General features: G+C 47.5%; 1 protein-coding gene across 4 annotated transcripts in view; it reads left to right on the plus strand.

The window, feature by feature from the left end:
• Positions 1–4,978: 4,978 nt before the first annotated feature.
• MTOR (mechanistic target of rapamycin kinase) overlaps positions 4,979–15,897 on the plus strand; it is a 117,488-nt gene continuing 106,569 nt past the window's right edge. For 2 of the 4 annotated variants that reach the window (XR_014326030.1, XM_082834554.1), the window contains exons 1-8: positions 4,996–5,083; positions 6,897–7,186; positions 8,169–8,277; positions 8,979–9,211; positions 10,475–10,675; positions 11,402–11,536; positions 14,873–15,148; positions 15,233–15,341. Coding sequence is in view for 3 of the 4 variants with exons in the window: in XM_082834554.1 (XP_082690680.1) it covers positions 7,025–7,186; positions 8,169–8,277; positions 8,979–9,211; positions 10,475–10,675; positions 11,402–11,536; positions 14,873–15,148; positions 15,233–15,341 (1,225 nt within the window). In the remaining variant the exon portion in view is untranslated. Of the gene's footprint in view, positions 5,084–6,896; positions 7,187–8,168; positions 8,278–8,978; positions 9,212–10,474; positions 10,676–11,401; positions 11,537–14,872; positions 15,149–15,232; positions 15,342–15,897 lie in introns of all 4 variants that reach the window. The other 2 variants (XM_082834556.1, XM_082834555.1) reach the window with 2 other exon arrangements.

A 15,897-nucleotide genomic window follows, 5' to 3' on the forward strand; every position in this document is an offset into this window, starting at 1 on the left:
TCCGGAGCCTGTGCTCCGCAACGGGAGAGGCCACAACAGTGAGAGGCCCGCGTACTGAAAAAAAAAAAAAAAAAAAAATTCAATTATACAAACCTACGAGTAGATCCATTATATTAAAAGCCAAGGTAACAAATACTCAAAACTCATTACTTCCTAATTATTTCACTACACTTTACCATTTATGCTCTTCAGGTTATTTATGTCTATTTTATCTGCATTGTGGAAATACTACATAATGATGTGCTGTTGCTTATCTCTTCCTACCTGTTCATTCAGTGATATCCGCTGGTGGTTTGAAATCTGCCATGATGGGAGTATTCATACCACACAAATCAGCAAATGCTTCATAATTGTTTTGTACATCATCTGGAATTAAGAAAGTGACAGAGAAAAGTTAATAATGCAGATTAAATTTTTTTTTTTCTTTGCGTTACGCGGGCTTCTCAGTGCTGTGGCGTCTCCCGTTGCGGAGCACAGGCTCTGGACGCGCAGGCTCAGCGGCCATGGCTCACGGGCCCAGCCACTCCGCGGCATGTGAGATCTTCCCGGACCCGGGCACGAACCCGCGTCCCCTGCATCGGCTGGCGGACTCTCAACCACTGCGCCACCAGGGAAGGCCCAGATTAAATTTTAAGTGTGTCAACTCTGTAGCTGTTTCGTTTTGAGTAGCAGCAAAAATTTGAGGAAATATACTTCCAGTATTAGAATATTATCCAATTCAGCAAAGAAGCCATTCATGTCATTGACGAACTAGCAAAGTTCAATATATCTCGATTGTTTCACTTTCCACCTACTCCTTAACGTAAAAGATAATACTGGGACTTCCCTGGTGGTCCAGTGGGTAAGACTCCGCGTTCCCAATGCAGGGGACCCGGGTTTGACCCCTGTTCAGGGAACTAGGTCCTTCATGCATGCTGCAACTAAGCGTTCTCATGCCGTAACTAAAGATCCCGCATGCCACAACGAGGATCCCACGAGCCGCAACTAAGACCCAGCACAGCCTAAATAAATATTTTAAAATATATATATATATTATTTTATTTTATTTATTTATTTTTGGCTGCATTGGGTCTTCATTGCTGTGGGCTCTCTCTAGTTGTGGCAAGCGGGGCCCACTCTTCATTGCGGTGTGCAGGCTTCTCATTGCAGTGGCTTCTCTTGTTCTGGAGCACGGGCTCTAGAGCACAGGCTCAGTAGTTTTGGCACGCGGGCTCAGTAGTTGTGGCGCCCGGGCTTAGTTGCTCCGCAGCATGTGGGATCCTCCTGGACCAGGGCTTGAACCCGTGTCCCTTGCATTGGCAGGTGGATTCTTAACCACTGTGCCACCAGGGAAGCCCATATTTTTTTTTTTTAAAAAAAAAGATAATATCAACCAACAGTCATGTTGGAACTACACTCATTGGTCAATGCAACCACACAGAGGCTACACAATATCAAAGAAAGCATACTGTTAGAATCAACTGGCTATATGGAATTTATAATAAAAAGTATCGTGTATTTTATTATTATTTGTAAGTTTTGTGCTACACATTCTTCGTATTAGTGAACGTTATAATACACATATAACATATATGGACACAGGACTGACTACATGATTTTGGTGCCCAGTGCAAAATAAAAATGCAGGAACTCTTGTTCAAAAATCATTAAGAATTTCAAGACAGAGCATTCTGACCTCACAAGTCACACATGATGAAGGAAGCCCAGTATATACATACATGCCGCCCTCCCGTCCCAGCTGGTTGTTAAACATTTACAACTCCACCACCCAGCACATGCTTGCAATGCTGGCCAAACCTGAATATCCAATGCTGCCGAATCAGACAGGAGGAAGAAGCAGATATATTCAAATCCTGGCTCTACCACTTACCAAATGTGTGACCCAATTCCTCTGGACATCAGATTACTCCTATACAAAGTGGGAACAATATGAACTGCCTCATTCATAGAGATGTTCAGGAACAGCAGTGACAGCATTTACTGACTGTTCATATGTGTCATACAGTGTTTTGGGTATTTTACATGTATTAGCATTTAACCCACACAATACCACCTACCGAAGTAGGTGCATTATAATCCTTCTAGTTTTATAAATAAGGAAATAGGTACATAAGTGCTTTCTCATATAGTCAGTAAATGTTGGAGCTAAGTTTCAGATTCGGTTAGTTTTGACTCCAAGATGCTTTTAGCCACTACTCTATAAGGTCCGCCAAAACGCCTGATAGCTTGTAAGTGCTCAATAAATATTAGTTATTATGTTAACATAATGGACAAGAAAGCTCTGTGTAAACTGAAAAGACCTATAAATGCACTGATTACTATTCTATAAAACCATCTTTGATTGTTAATTAGAAAACAGGGCCATACCACGTCTTAGGGAGACAAAAACCTCATATATTGCTGGTGGAAATAAAAATTGATACCTCCCTTACAGAGATGAATTTGACAATATCCATCGAATTACACATGCATTTACCCTCTGACCCTATAATCGCATTTTTGGTACTATTTTGTATAGCTGCCAGGGAATAAAATTATATATCTACAAAGGCATTCATTGCAGCATCATTAGTAATAGCATGAATTTGAAAATAACACGTGTCCATCAACAGAGAAATGGAAATATAAATTATGATATATCCATGTGATGGAACACTATGCAGCTGTAAGAATAACAAAAGAACAAGGAAGCCTTCTATACAGTAAGAAAGAACTCTAAGATACCGTAGAATTTAAAAAAAATAAACTTATTTATTTAATTTATTTCTTTTGGCTGCATTGGGTCTTCGTTGCTGCTCGCGGGCTTCCTCTAGTTGCGGCGAGCATGGGCTTCTCATTGCGGTGGCTTCTCTTGCTGCGGAGCACAGGCTCTAGGCACGTGGGCTTCAGTAGTTGCAACACGCGGGCTTCAGTAGCTGTGGCTCGCGGGCTCCAGAGCGCAGGCTCAGTAGCTGTGACGCACGGGCTTAGCTGCTCCGCAGCATGTGGGGTTTTTCCCGGACCAGAGCTTGAACCCATGTCCCCTGCGTTGGCAGGCGGATTCTTAACCACTGCGCCACCAGGGAAGCCAAGGTATCCTAGAATTTTAAAAAGTACAGAACAGTGTATATAGTGTAACAAAAGAGGGAAATAAGAATATATATTTATATTTGTCTTTTATTTACATAGAAATGTAAAAAATGTAAAATCTAGAGATACATAAGAACTAAGAAAATAAGTAGTGAAAGGGCAGGGGTGGAGCAAGACTTATAATGATAAGCATAATTTTTAATTATTTTGAGATTTGAATAGTGAATGTATTACATATTCAAAAATGTTTAACGACTAAATATAGAGATGTTGAAAACAAGTGAAAAATATGAAATTCAGAGGAACAATTATTTCACAGAAGAATCAATGTAAAGATTCTAAATCTAAAGAAGTAGTCATGGGACTTCCCTGGCGGTCCACTGGTTAAGGCTTCACCCTCCAATGCAGGGGGTGTGGGTTTGATCCCCTCAGGGAGCTAAGATCCCACATGCCTCATGGCCAAAAAAAACCAAAACGTAAAACAGAAGCAATATTGTAACAAATTCAATAAAGATTTTAAAAATGGTCCACACCAAAAAAAAAAAAAAAAGTAGTCATAACTTCTTTTTCTCTTAAATCTGCCAAAGCGTTTTTTAGCCACAGAACATTACCAAACCTCTTTTATTTGGTAATTTAGTACTTCTGGAAACTCACAACTCTTCAACAAACACTTTTTATTTAATTAAAGTAAAAAAGTAAATGATGGTAATGTGTAAAGAAAAAATATGCCTTCCCCAAATTCCATTACATCTTAGTTGTATATTTTCCCCATGTGAACATAGACACATAAGAAACATAAATTTTTAATAGGTTATATTATACTTACATGGTATAATTGTGAACCCTTTTCCTTCTTAGCAAATGTTCATCTACATTACGATTATTAATGGCTACCTACATTTTCCTTAATATAAATTACTATATTTTATTTAATCGGACTCCTATTGTGAGGTATTTAGGAATTTTCAGTGCTTACTATAATAAACAGACCGTGGGCTTCCCTGGTGGCGCAGTGGTTGAGAGTCCACCTGCCGATGCAGGGGACACGGGTTCGTGCCCCGGTCCGGGAAGATCCCACATGCCGCAGAACGGCTGGGCCCATGAGCCATGGCCGCTGAGCCTGCGCGTCCGGAGCCTGTGCTGCGCAACACGGAGAGGCCACAACAGTGAGAGGCCCACGTACCGCAAAAAAATAAAAAATAAAAAATAAAAATAAACAGACCGTGATTTTTTTAAAAAAGAGATGTAGTCAAATTCCATTTTTGCTATTGATTTTCGAAAGGATGTTTTTTAAATGATACTACTTTGAAATTATTTGTTTACGAGCAGCTTATTTAGCTAAAACTTGTCTACGGTTTCTCGCGGATGATCTTGTGAGCTAGATAATTTTGGAAAAGTGGGGAAATCTAAAAACGCTTTCAAATGCGTATTACATTTCACAAAAGAGAAATCGCGGATGCACAAGTAGCGCTAGTCCGAAAATTCCACTTCTTTTGCTCCAGTGATTACAAGGCGCTGGCATCGCTCACACTCTGGTCTCGAAAATTAAATCCGGCGGGGTCGCGAACCTCCGCTTACCGCCTCGTGGTTCCATTCCACGGTACCCAGAAAGCGGAATGCGAACCTCCACGGCCCAGGTGCAGAGGGGAATTATAGTAGCGATGCACCGGATGTGTGCGTGGAAGTGACTGAAGTCAACTCACGACCGATTGGTTCTCCCGAGTGGACCTAAGCCTCCTTTCGCCTGCCACTGGCCACGGGGTTTGTCTATTTGAACAGTCCCCGCCCCCTTGAGAAGCCGGGTCCCGAAGCCTCACTTCTCCTTAATGCCTATTGGCCGGTATTCCAGTCCATCTTCTTCTTACGCCCGTCTATTGGTCCTTAGGGCTGGGAGCCCGCCTTCCCTCCCGCCCGGCTTAGAGGACAGCGGGGAAGGCGGGTGGTGGGGTCGGCGGCCTGAAGCGGCGGTACCGGTGCTGGCGGCGGCAGCTGAGGCCGTGGCCGAAGCCGCGCGGTGAGTCTGGGACCTGGCACCGACCCCTCCAAGGCGGCGGAATTTCCAGACCCACGGTCAACCTGGTCCGTGGGGGGACCCCGGGAAGTCGTCCGTCTGGGACGGGGGGGGTCCCCTCAGTACTGGCCCCCACGGAGTTGGGCGCCGCCTGAGCCCTGGACCCGCACCCCCGAGGCAACGCCCACCTCCTCCCGAACCCGCAGGAAACCCCCGAACCCTTCAAGCTGCTGTGCGTCTCTGGCGCCGCGAAGGCCGGCCCATCAGCTCCTGTATTGCTGGGGCGCCTTTGGGTCTCCTTGCCCATCAGTCACCCCTTCTTCAGAGCCCCCTACAAATTGTCCTCAAAGAGGACCAATGTCAGTGTCAGCCCCTTGCGGTCCACCGTGGAGGCCTCTCAAGGACCCATTCCCCGGAGGTGAGCTCGGTTCCATCCGAGCTTCCCCCGCCCCCACCTGACTTTTAACTTCTGTAAGCCCTCGCCAAGACCCTTCGGATTTAACTTCTAGTATTTTAATTGAATTCTCCCTGGAGCAGATGGCCTGTGGGCCTTAGACCTTATAAAGATCTGCTGGTTCCTTCCAGAGACTGGAAGTTCCTTGCTAGCCTCCCTCCCCCAGACAAGCGCACACATTCCGTGGTTTTCTCATCTGGAGTCCTTGGGTTTCCTCTCCCCTGAAGGCTGACACTTCCTTCTGCACTCTTCTCGGTACTGGAGTATTTAAAAGCTTTTCAGAACCAATTATTCCTTGTTTTTTTTTTTTTTTCTCTGCATTTCACAAATTCTTTGAAAAATAAGAAATTTTGATTTTCTAATATAATCCGGACATACCTAGGAAAGGTGCATGTGTTACTGCCATAGCAGTCTGCCAGAGTGCTATCATGGCCACTTTATTGTGGTCGCCTGATTATTTGTATTTCCCCCTAGACTGTAAGCTTATTGAGGGAAGGGACAGGGCATAACTAAGGAATGAATGAGTGATCTGAGAAACAAATCAGTCTCTTTTAGAGCACGTTCCAAGTGCTAATGTTCTATAGAACTGCGCTGTCCTATACAATAACCATCAGCCACATGTGGCTTAGAGCACTTGAAATGTGATTGGTCCAAGTTGAGATTGCCCTAAGTGTAAAATGCACACTAGATTTTGGAGACTCAGTACAAAAAAGAGAATAGAAAAATATATCAATAATTTTTATATTGATAACATGTTGAAATGATATTTGGGATGTATTGGCTTAAATAAACTGTATTAATTTTGCCTGTTTCTTTTTACCTTTTCGATATGGCTACAAGGAAATTGAAAGTTATTTTTACATTTGTGGCTTGTATTTCTATTGGGCAGTGCTGCTACAGAATAATAATCAATTTCCCTCTTTAAATTGAACTCCTGGAGGAAAAGGACAGTCTTAGGCATGCTTTATTTTCTCTCTACCTCCCCACCTCTAGTACCTGACTCTGTGCCATGTACGTAGTAGTCATAATGATAATCATAGCTAACAACTATTAAGAACTCACTGTGCGCCTGGCACTATTTTAAGCACTTTTTAACTGTTTAGTGTGTTAACTCATTTAATCCTTACATCAATCCTATGAGTTAGGTGCTGTTATCCTCTTATTACAGTTTAGGAAACTGAGACATTTTAAGTATCTTTCCTCAAGGTATATAATTTTGGACTGGATTCACACCCAGATAGTCTGGCAGCACAGCCCATAATTTGACCCTCTCTCCTATGCTGCCTCTTTTAAACATCAGTCATTGTTGAATGAATCAAGTCTCTCTGCATGTTTTTTAGTGAGGTATCCCAACCTTTTTAGGATCCTCAGCCTGACGTGGATAGGGTGAAGATCTGTGTTGAGGAGCTGGGGCCATAAATGAGTTCATCGGCATGCTTTGTTATTCAGAATATTAAAGGAAGCTTCTCTCCGAAGAACCTCAGGGCAAGATGCTTGGAACCGGCCCTGCTGCCGCTGCCACAGCTACCACCGCATCCAGCAATGTGAGCGTCCTGCAGCAGTTTGCCTGTGGCCTGAAGAGCCGGAATGAGGAGACCAGGGCCAAAGCCGCCAAGGAGCTCCAGCACTATGTCACCATGGAGCTCCGAGAGGTTGGGATTGCTGTGGTTCGGGCCGTTCATCATGGAGTGTTGGGGTGACATATACCACCCCTGGTTTAGATGCCTCTTGACAGCTAAGTGAGGATTCGGAAAATGCAGAGATTCCATTTTAGAAAGGCACCGATTTCTCACGTCTATAGAATGGGCAGGTTCCTTTGCAGTTACACATTTCTGTGGCATTTCCTATGTTGTGATATTTTAGGAGTCGGCTGCTTCTTTTCATTTTTTTCTTTTTCATGCCACATTCCAGACCTTCCACTCTTTCTGCCTGATAACAGTGGTTGGGATGGGTTTGACGAGTTGGTTGTTTGGGGCTTGCTTTCTTTCTTTTTTTTCCCTTAATTTTTATTTATTTATTTATTTTTATTTTTGGCTGTGTTGTGTCTTCATTGCTGTGCGCGGGCTTTCTCTAGTTGCGTTGAGCAGGGGCTGCTCTTCCTTGCAGGGGCTGCTCTTCCTTGCAGGGGCTGCTCTTCCTTGCAGCGCGGGGACTTCTCATAGCTGTGGCTTCTTTTGTTGCGGAGCTCAGGCTCTAGGCACGCAGGCTCAGTAGTTGTGGCTCGCGGGCTTAGTTGCTCCGTGGCATGTGGGATCTTCCCGGACCAGGGCTCGAACCCATGTCCCCTGTATTGGCAGGCGGATTCTTAACCACTGTGCCACCGGGAAAGTCCTGGGGCTTTCTAGATAGAGACTAGACTTGAGGTCAGGGACAATGTCTTGTTTATTCTTATACCCTTGGTACTAAGTAGAATCTAGGACGGGACATGTCCTGCAGAGGAGTAGATACTCGATAAGTATTTGTTAAATACACCGATGAATTGCTCTTCAGTTTAAAACTATAGAAATAGGCAGTAGCCATGTCATCTTTGGCTGGAACTGTACCTCCTGGCTGCCTCTCGGGTCCTAGTCTTTGGAAGCCACCCCACCACTAGGGAGACATTATAAACTGTTCTGAGCACATCTTCTTTTGTAGATGAGTCAAGAAGAGTCTACTCGCTTCTATGATCAGCTGAACCATCACATTTTTGAACTGGTTTCCAGCTCAGATGCCAATGAGAGGAAAGGTGGCATCTTGGCCATAGGTAAGGACAGAGTTTCCGGTAAGGTGAGAACTGGGAATAAAGGACTCTTCAGCTTTGTGTCTACTGCACCCTGGGTCTGCTTCTTACTGGACACTTAGTTCACATTTGTTTAATGAATTTTAAGGAGGCTTGTGGCTTTCAGTGTACTTATCCACCTGTTAATTCTAGCAATAGTCCTGGGACATCGACAAAGCAGGTTTTTTCAGATATGGAATCTCAGAACTGTTAAGCGACTTTTCTAGGGCCAGTGTGCCTGAACTGAAACTAGAAGCCTGCTTTCTTTCCACTGCAAAAATGCAGGCTCTGGTTTCTCTGTAGAGCAAAGTTTGGCATAGTGGGGCTTACGAATAGAAAAGTAGAGTTGGGGTGCAGTGAATGAAAGGCAGGTAATTGTCAACCTCCAGGGACTGGTCTTCCATTCTGTGAACTATTATTCAGACCCAGTTTGTTTTCCTTTTCTTCTTGGGAAAACAAATTATGTATACTAAAATGAGGTTATTTTGCTTTATATAAGTAGTTCTGGCACAAATATGAAATCTGTTGGTTAAGATGAAAATTATTTGCATCCTTACTGTCTGGAAATTGCAGTCTGCACTTAAAAGTAAAAGGAGGGGGTCACTGGCTAGCTTTCCTCTGAAGGCAGCATACTTTCCTGGACAGCGTGTGCCCTTCCTCACCTTTTGCTTTCCTCTCTTTTCCAGCCAGCCTCATAGGAGTGGAAGGTGGGAATGCCACCCGAATCGGAAGATTTGCTAACTACCTTCGGAACCTCCTCCCCTCCAATGACCCAGTTGTCATGGAAATGGCATCCAAGGCCATTGGTCGCCTCGCCATGGCAGGGGACACTTTTACCGCTGAGTATGTGGAGTTTGAGGTGAAGCGAGCCTTGGAATGGCTGGGTGCTGACCGCAACGAGGGCCGGAGACATGCGGCTGTGAGTGCGTGGCGAGTGGTGGCTCCATGTCGGGGTCCTTCACACGATGTGCTCAGGTCCCTGAAAGGCAGAGAATGAGAGGGGACGCTCCAGGCAAAGGCACTGGGCTTCTTGGTGGCCTTCGGTTCTGTCCTGAATCCCTTTCTCTCTTCACCCTGAGCTCCGTACCTGAAGGGGAGGCTTAACGTTCTCTTTTGTTGCTTGAGAGGCAGCCCTATGTGCAGTGCTTATCCTGACCTCCAGTTTTCCAGAATCAAAAATGCCTCCCAGGCAGAAGGCACCCCCTCAGCTGTAGGCAAGAGAAGAAGCCACAAGCCAAGAGGCTTACAAAGCCCCAGACCACCGCGCCATCTGTAGGATCCCTCTGTCAAGGCCCCTCCATATCCTGTGGGAAGATGGGAGTACGGGGCTGAAGAGAGGAGCCGGGGAGGGACTCGCTCCCCGTGCTGGGAGAGTTGGCCTGCCTTCTCCCAGGCCTTTCCTGTGTATTTTTTAGTCATTTATTGATCGGTCGGTACGTAGTCCAGACTTCCTCTTTCCCGTTGGCTATTCTTCAATTGAGGAAGTGGTGGCTTCTTACCCTCTTCTTCTAGACGCACATACTCATTGCTTTCTGAGGCTCATCCCTGAAAGAGGCTGGTTTGATGGGCTAGGAATCCAGGCTGTGAGATGGGGGAGAGTCTGTCCTTAAGAGAGAGAATCTATGAATGAATGTGATGGGGATCAGAAGCTTCAGTTGGATCCTTTCCAGTCGGTTCCCTCTTTCGGGGACAGCACCACAAGGAGGGAGCCGGCCTGGGTGAGGGGCCCACACATGGACCCTGGTGCTACTTCCTCACTCTGTGACTTGGGGCAGCCTCCGAACCTTCAGTTTTTCCAGGGTCAGATGAAAATAATAGCAAGATTAAATATTAAACAGGATTAGTCATTCATTCAATACAATGTTTATTGAATGCCTGCTGTATTTCGGGCGCATTCTAGGCTATCAGTAGAGCAGTGTACAAAGCATTAAGCACGTCTGCCCTTTCAGAACTTGTGTACTAACGTTACAAGCATTCTGCTTCTAAACACCCTAGGATAATGAACACTGAAATGTTTGATCAATTTCACTCTCCTTCCTAGGTCCCCAGAATTTCTGAGCTAGAAGAATGGGCAAGTGTGCTCTTTTGCTGCTGTATGTAGGCTCTAGGATGACAGGAGGCTGTGTTCCTGAGAGAACAAGACTCTGACCCAGATGAAAGTTCTCTGTGCCTTTTCTCCCAGGTCCTGGTTCTTCGTGAGCTGGCCATCAGCGTCCCCACCTTCTTCTTCCAGCAAGTGCAGCCCTTCTTTGACAATATTTTTGTGGCCGTGTGGGACCCCAAACAGGCCATCCGTGAGGGAGCTGTTGCTGCCCTTCGTGCCTGTCTGATCCTCACCACCCAGCGGGAGCCAAAGGAGATGCAGAAGCCACAGTGGTACAGGGTGAGGAGATGGTTCCATTCCAACCTCCAGCAAAGCACATTTGCGTAGAGTATCATCGGGCCTACAGGGCAGCAGCGGGCCCCTTGCCAAAGAGCAAGTATCCTGTCTGCTTTGATCTCCCATGGTTTTTTAAGCTCAGTGTGAATCAGTAGTTATTGTTTTTCACGAAAGCAAAGATCTGTCAATAGCCACACCATTGCTTTATGCACCACTAAGAGTGAGACTGTAGTGCCAGTTAAACTCACTGCCTTCTTATCAGCAATTATAAGACATCTTTTTTCAGAGGTGTTAAAATGTAGAAATATGGGCGTCTCTGGAGAGATGCCAGTGTTCCTGTAGTATCGAGAGTCCTGTGCTGACTGCCGCTGCCAAGTGAACCTGCTAAGGACCCTTGTCCTACAAAAAGAGCCCTGAACATGGGAACCTGGGATTGGAGACCTGGGTTCACGTCTTGGCCGCTCTGTGACCTTGGACAAGTCACTTAGCTTCTTTGAGCCTCTTGTTTTTTCTCTATTAAATAGGGGCGGTAGTGGTGTCTCCCTCGTGGTATTGTTGTGAGAGTTGAAGCTAAATGAAACGAGAGAGCTCAATGAGTTGGGATTGTTGGTGACACTGGCACGAGGCCCTTAGCAGGCATGGTAACCTCAGAACCCCCCATATAGGTGGGTGGGGCTGCTTTCTAACTCTGGACGTTGGGTAGTTTAGGCATTCTGTATCTCTCCGTAGCACACGTTTGAGGAAGCAGAGAAGGGGTTTGACGAGACCTTGGCCAAGGAGAAGGGCATGAATCGCGATGATCGGATCCACGGAGCCTTACTGATCCTCAACGAGCTGGTTCGCATCAGCAGCATGGAGGGAGAGGTGAGAAGCGTATCTGAGGGTGTCCAGTCTTCACACGTGCCATTCTGGGAGCGAGACGAGGCGAGATCCCTGTCCTCAAAGAGCTGTCGTTTTGTTGGGGCAGCAGGCAATAGACAAATAAATAGGAACGTTTCAGGTAGCAGCAAGTTCTGCGAGGAAATGGGGTGGTGGGTAACGGGGGTGCGGGTGACTCCCTCCCTGAGGTTGGTGCCGTTTGAGCTGAGACTGCATGACATGGAGGAGCCAGCCTTGCAGCGGGCAAGGAGGGGGTGCTCCAGGCAGAGACTTTGAGGTGGAAGAGCGTTTGATAAGTTCAGGCGAGAAGGGAAGTGTGGCTGGTGCACTGTGAGCAAGGGAGAGGGAGGGAGGGGCCGCACCGGGGGCCTCACAGCTCATGGCCCCTACTGGCTCCCGTTCTCCTCACAGGGCTGTGTCCACAGGATGACATGATGGCATCCATCTTTAACAGTCATTGGCTACTTGTGGGGAAGAGCTTGTGGAGAGGCAGGAAGGGAAGCAGGGAGGTGAGTTAGGAGGTGTGCTGGCTCAAGAAGCAGCTGCAAAGGTGGGTTTAAAAGTGCAAGGACTGTATTAGGGAAATAAACTTTGAGAGAAAATGGGCAGGGAGCTGGGAGAGGCTGGGAGAACCATCAGGCCTCAGTGCGGCTCTGACCCTGAGAGAACAAGAGCGGGAGGAAAAGTTGGATGGAAGCACCCTCGTCTGCTGTGCGGAGCCATCACAGGGTCCTCAGGCCGGAGCTGGCCGTCAAGAGGAGGCCCACCGTAGCCTTCCTACTGTGTTCGTCATCGGCTAGAAGCAGCTCACGGAAAGTGTGGCCTTGGCACAGACATGGCCATGGATTTCAGAGTAGCAGCTGGAGCCCTGGGTCGGTTACTCTCGGTAGCTGGAGTTACAGTCGGTAGCTGGAGGTCCTATTCTCACGGCTGCCCCAGGAGGCGATTGTAGTCACCTGGGCGAGCAGTGGTGGTGGCTTCGACTGACACTGGCAGTGTAGACACAAAAGTAGATTCAGGGTCAGTCCACTGACACCAGATTCAGGGTATATCTAGGAGGTAGAGCCCCACCTGTGAGTCTTCCTGGGGGAGCTGGTTGGTGTGGACTTTCCCCCCAGGGCTTCCTGCTTTTGTAGACCCAGCGATCATTTGGTGATGGCTGTGCCCTAGATGTGGGAGCAGCGTGTGCTGCAGTATGTGTAGAAACACAGCGAGTCTGGCTTTGGATCCCCGCTCCTCTATACTGTGTGACATGGGTAAATTACTTTCCCTCCTTATTTTCCTCAATTTTAATGGGGATCTTATCCACCTCATTGGGCTTCTGTGAGGTTTCTAAATATGTGTGAGGTGCTTAGCACAACACCTGATACCTAGTGGGCATTCCATAAATGGTCACCCTCAGAGTTTTCCCCACCCAAGTATAATGTGGTACTTTCCGCTGTACCCCACACAGCTCTGGGATCTTTGTTTTCTTCCAGTAAAACAGGGCAATATCACCTAACTGATAGGTTTAAATGAAATAGTACTTGTGATGGTGCTTTGTAAATTATAAAGAACTATCCAAATGTAAGGTGTTACAATTTCATAACTTTTTTATTCATTCAGCAAATACTAATTGAGCACCTACTGTGGGCCAGCTATACCGTGTCCTAAGAGCTAGAAGAATAAGGCAGCAGTGAATAAAACAGTACATTCTAGCAAGGGGAGGCAGACAATACATAAATAAGTGAAAATACATAGTGTAGCATATGGTGATAAATGCTGCGGAGAAAAGTAGGGCAGGGAAAAGGAATAGGGGATACTAGCATGGATCAGGGATTACATTTTAAAATATGATGATGTTTGGGCACAGCCATGAAGGAGGTAAGAAAACAGCCATACAAACCTCTGGGGATGAGCTGTCTTCCAGACCGCTGGTCCTGGCAGCACGAGGCCCCGTGTCAGGAGCGTGCTGCTTTATGAAGGGAGCAAGATTGCCGCTGTGACTGAGCTGAGTGAGAGGAGCTGGGAGATGGGGTTGGGGGAATACCTGGGGCAGGGAGGGGGCTCGTCACCTAGGGTCTCAGACGCCCCCGTACAGACTGTGTTGGGAATGGATTACGGGAGGGGCCAGGGCTGCGGCCAGGAGTCTAGTCAGGGGGGAACTGCAGCATCTCAGCAGTAGTGGGAGCTGTCGGGTACAAGGGATTTGGAGGTCGATAGGAGGGAAAGGGTCAAGGTTTGGGGCCTGAGCAACGAGAAGGGTAGAGTTGCCATCTACTGAGACGGGAGGGACGGGTCTGGGGTAGAAGGTCAGGAGTTTGCTTTTGAGCGTGTTAAGTTTAAGATGCGTGTTGGGCGTCCGAGCGGAGTTATTGAGTAGCTCTGGGGAGAGATCTGAGCAAGAGAGACAGATTGGGGAGGTCACTGGCATATAGATGTTATTTCCAGTCGTGAGACTGGATGAGGACCCCCGGGGAACTAGGATAGTTGGAGGAGAGATGGGGGCTGAGAACCTGAGGTCGGGAGATGAGGAAGAACCAAGGGAGACCAAGAAGGAGCAGCAGCAGGGGTGGGGATGGGGCGCCAGCAAAGCTCAGCGTCCAAGGAGCCCAGGGAAGAAGGGGTTTCAAGGAGGAGGAAACACTAAGTTGGATCAGGTGCTGCAGACTATTCGGTTTAGCAGCCTAAGAGTCCTGGTGACCTTGACAAGAATAGTGGATAAGATTTTCTGAAAAATGAAAATATCTGTGGAAAGAGTTAGAAGTTTGGAAATTAATTGGTTTGTATCTTTCTCAATTCGGAAAGCTGGAGAATGAGTTATTAAGCAGCTCTTTGAGTAGGTGAGAGATGGGGTTCTCAGCCAGTCAGTGTACTCCATGCCTCATATGGAGTTCCTAGGACTCTGAGAACATTAACTTGCCTGAGTTGTCTCTACCTGCATTTCTGGTGAGAAGAGGGAGAGCAGAACGTCCTTAGCAGGATGCTGGATTGGGGCTGCCCCTCACCCTCACAGGAGGCTCCGTTGCTAGATCCTAGGTCTGTTGTCACAGCCATCCGCAAGTCACCTTTCCCAAACCAAGGGTGGGGTAGGGGGTTCTTGGGGGCCAGACCCCTGCTGCTTCTTCATTGTTCAGTAGGTGGTGCTCTTCTGCCTAAATTAGAACAGATTCAGGCCCCCTGCAAGGTTCTGGGGAAATCGAATCCTAGAGATGAAGAGTGGCCGCCGCCCACTGTGGGAAGAGTTGCATTTCAGGGTTGGGCTCGTGTCGTCGGCAGACTCCCTGGTGCCTAGGCAAATGCCACTTGTAAGTAAAGGTGACTCTTCCCCCATGTATATAGCGCCTGAGAGAAGAAATGGAAGAAATCACACAGCAGCAATTGGTACATGACAAGTACTGCAAGGATCTCATGGGCTTCGGAACGAAACCTCGTCACATCACCCCCTTCACCAGTTTCCAGGCCATGCAGCCCCAGCAGTCAAACGCCTTGGTGGGACTGCTGGGGTACAGCTCTCACCAAGGCCTCATGGGCTTCGGGGCTTCCCCCAGCCCAGCGAAGTCCACCCTGGTGGAGAGTCGCTGCTGCAGAGACTTGATGGAGGAGAAATTTGATCAGGTCAGTGGCAGGAGGTCCGCTCCCTCTTCTCCCAAGCTCCACGCCTCCCTTTCCTTTGCCAACCCTGTGTCCTTCCTGTCTCAGGTGTGCCAGTGGGTGCTGAAGTGCAGGAATAGCAAGAACTCGCTGATCCAAATGACAATCCTGAATTTGTTGCCCCGCTTGGCTGCCTTCCGACCTTCTGCCTTCACAGGTGAGGATGTCCACGGACGTGTCATGTCATTACCCATTCAAGGGTAATTAAACAGGGAAGACGAGATGCCAGAAAGTTATGTCTGCTTCTCATTGGGAGCAGTGCCTGCTGAGGGGCTAGTCTCTGGTCTCTTGCCTCTATCCAGCTTCAGTGGCATCTAGTTCAGGTTTTCTGTAAACATCTGAGGCAGCAAACGCAGGAGCAATGCGAACGTGCAGGCAGAGAGGCACTTCTAGAGCCAGGCAAGTTCTCGTGTGTGGAAGCCAACACATTCATGAATGGACTTCTGAGCGACCACAGGAAGGGCAGCTTCGGTTTCAGTGGTGCGCAGCATCCAGTCTGTGGGGCAGGGAGGATCCGGGGACAGTCCTGTGTCTGCTCCTGAGGTGGGCACCGGGCTGCCCCCCCCTCACAAGGAGGAAGAACTGGATGCTTCAGAGGCTGGTTTCACGGGTAATAGACTGGGTTCCCGAATTCCTGAATTCTTCTTGCCCTGTTCCCACTGGGCGGTGTGAATTCCTGGTTCCTGAAGCTGGCCCAGCTCAGACACTGGCTT

This window comes from Leucopleurus acutus, assembly GCF_964270905.1.
Source record: "Leucopleurus acutus genome assembly, chromosome: 2".
Lineage (NCBI taxonomy): Eukaryota > Metazoa > Chordata > Mammalia > Artiodactyla > Delphinidae > Leucopleurus > Leucopleurus acutus.